The 2822-nt window shown below is 53.0% G+C and overlaps 1 protein-coding gene across 1 annotated transcript; it reads right to left on the minus strand.

Moving 5' to 3' along the window:
• Positions 1-360: 360 nt before the first annotated feature.
• Positions 361-959, minus strand: TUSC1 (tumor suppressor candidate 1). Its single transcript, XM_061455180.1, has one exon. The coding sequence runs from the start codon at positions 953-955 to the stop codon at positions 380-382; it is 576 nt and encodes a 191-aa protein (XP_061311164.1). The 5' UTR covers positions 956-959; the 3' UTR covers positions 361-379.
• Positions 960-2822: the final 1863 nt, after the last annotated feature.

The following is a 2822-nucleotide window of genomic DNA, read 5'->3' on the forward strand; positions in this document are numbered from 1 at the left end:
CATAGCTGGTCCCCAAAGGATGCACAGTTCAATGCTAGGAGGTGACACGAGACCAACTGTTCTTTTCACTGTGGCTGTTCTCCATGTCAACTGCTGCCTCGAGGCATACGATAGCAGGCCTCTTCCCAGCATGTTTTCCAACAAAACCTGCTTCCCCCTGATCCCGGTTAATGCTTCCCGCTCACACATCTGCGACAGGGATTTAAAAACACCCAGCCAACTCCCCTCCCACCCTTCCTTGGGAGGAGCCCGCCCGTGGCCGGCGGCAGTGCAAGAGTGCCGCCCAGCTCCACCCAAGGTCCATCGCTAACGAGGCCGAGCGGACCAGCAGCGCTGCCCGCCGGAAGAGCGCAGTAGCCACGCCTTCTCCCGAGGCCAGCTACAAGAGCGACACCGGGCTCTTCTCCTCTAGCGGCTGCTGGGGGGGATACGGCGGCTGTTCCTCTTCTTCCCCCTCCAGCAGCTCATCCAGCTCGCTGTCGTCGAATCCCGAGGCCTCCGACCCGCAAGAGGTCCGGCAGCGCCGCAGGTGCTGCAAGGCCCTGCGGTGCCTCTCCTGCAACTTCCCCAGCTGGGCGCGCAGGGATTCCGCTTCCTCTACCGGGGCCGCGGGCTTGTCGGGGCCGTCGGGGCCCAGCAGGGTCTGTCGGAAAAGGCTGCGGTTCTCGCGGCGCAGGCGGCGGTTCTCCAGGCGCAGCCGCGCGTTATCCTGACGGAGCCGCGCGTTCTGCGTCTCTTGCTCCGCCCGCTGCCAGAGCGCCTCGCTGTAGCTAGCTGCCAGGTCCGCGTACCGCTCCGCCAGCTGCTGCAGCGAGCCCCGCGACTGGCCCCGCCAGCCCTCCTGGCGGCTGCCCTGCCCGCCTAAGCCCTCCGCGCCACCGCCGAACCCCGGCCGGCCCCGCCGCGCCGAGACAGTACAGCTCCAGCGCCCCTCAGCAACGCGCATGCGCCTCATCCTGCTTCCTTCGCGCCGCCGCTGCCGCCGTAAGGGAAGGGAGGTGCCGGCACCGCCTTATGCAAAGCCAGGGGCGGGTCTTCGGGCAGCGGAGGTGGCCGGGGGCCAGGGCTGGGGGGGGGGTGGAACGGCCAGCGCGGAGCCATTTTGGGGGCGGTGTCATTTCGGGCGTGGCGCACCTCCTGTCAGCAAAGGGGCGAGTACCGCTCGTCGAGCCTGGGTCCGGAAGCCGATCAGCTCCTCGTGGGTCATAACTTGTGCTTCTCCGGCCTGCTTCCTAACCGTGACTGATGGATTTGGGCAGTCGCCTCTCAGAATACCCCACTCCACCCAGATGCCCGCCTGACAAGGTGGGTTTCGCTGGTTGGCATAGTTGCGCAGTCCTTCAGTGTTAATGTGGGCTTCCTTTTTATTGTTACTTATCGTGGTGGCTGCTGCACAGAAGAAGGTCGATGTTAGCCCTGAAAGAGATAAACTTACAGTTAATAAATGATAACCAGAAATGATACTTACAGTACAAAGTGTTCATGTTGCCTTGATCTTTATGCTGACATAACAGTGGGGTTCAGCATGGGATGAGAAACTTAAGCATCTATGTTTACTCTAGTCCATGCATGACCGTTAAAGATAAAATGTGGGCTTCTGCCAGGAATTAGATTTGATGTAAGAAATAGCAACATGGGAGTGCACCAGAAGTTTGATAACAGTCCTGGAAATAATGTAGGAAAATGCAGGTCAATCTGTGTCTCTTTTTGAGCTTGAGGGGAAGGAATATCTTTGGAGAGAGCACCTGCGGTCTTGGAGTATCAAGAGGAACATTTCCTTTCCTAGTGGAGAATATTTGGAAAGAGTCCCCTTACAGCTTGATTTCACCTCCCAGTTTTAGTTTTCAGTGCAATGGAACTAAGTAAAGCATAGTCTAAAGAAAAAAAAACAAATCTGGTTAGGCAGAAGGAGGGCCACTGCTGTCATACTGAGGGAAAGTCTGTAACAACAGAATCACAGAACCATAGAATGGTTGAGATTGGAAGGGACCTTAAGGATCATCTAGTTCAACCCCCCTGCCATGGGCAGGGACACTTCCCACTAGATTGGGTTTCTCAAAACCCCATCCAGCCTGAACATTGCTGGAGATGGGCAGCCACATGTTAGACACAGTTCTGACAGGTTTGCTGCCGATGCTTTTAATCGGCCTTCGTGTTTTATGCAACTAGGACGAGATGCAGTCAGTATTCTGAGCTTAAAAAAGATATGTGTTGTTAAAGCTTCTAATCTTACCAGTTACTTACTTGTAACACTTTGTAAATTAGCCCAGGTAGAAGACACAGCATGTCTCAAGAGTCTGTACACTGAATCCAAGAGTGAATAGGGAGGCTTTATCCTTACCCCTTTTCAGCAGTGTAAAGCAGAAATGCTGTTGTCAAGAGCAATGGGATTGTACCTATAACCTACTGTCACTGTGGAGTAAATTAGATCAGAACTCTCTGTAACCAGAGATTTGCAGTGCAGTGTTGCGAAGAGGAATAGGGTTTGGAAGCTGATTTACTTATACTTTTGCCAACCTGCCTTAGGCATTGTCCTTGACTGTTGATAGTGTTGAGGAAAAGGGCACATTAGAAGTTGTCTTGTCATTCTTGGAAGAAGAGATGTTTTGGGAATTATATAAACCCACCCATTCACACAGTCTAAGTATGGATGTGTGACCTTGGAGGGTATTTACTGCTTAACTATACTGCTGATCTTTGCCTGTTAAACGTAGACCTGCAAGCTGAGCTGCTGCTTTCTTATACTTTGATTAAATCTTTGAGTTTATTACTTTCATACATTGAAAAATCTTATAAAGTACATACCAAGCTATTGTTCTTGT

The sequence above is a fragment of the Pezoporus flaviventris genome, unplaced genomic scaffold, assembly GCF_033815535.1.
Source record: "Pezoporus flaviventris isolate CSIRO_AGI_PZ_B2104156 unplaced genomic scaffold, CSIRO_AGI_Pfla_v1 ptg000018l, whole genome shotgun sequence".
Classification (NCBI taxonomy): domain Eukaryota; kingdom Metazoa; phylum Chordata; class Aves; order Psittaciformes; family Psittacidae; genus Pezoporus; species Pezoporus flaviventris.

Bases quoted from the DNA above. Each gene is read 5' to 3' on its own strand.
- TUSC1 (XM_061455180.1), bottom strand. From the start codon at position 955: ATGAGGCGCATGCGCGTTGCTGAGGGGCGCTGGAGCTGTACTGTCTCG.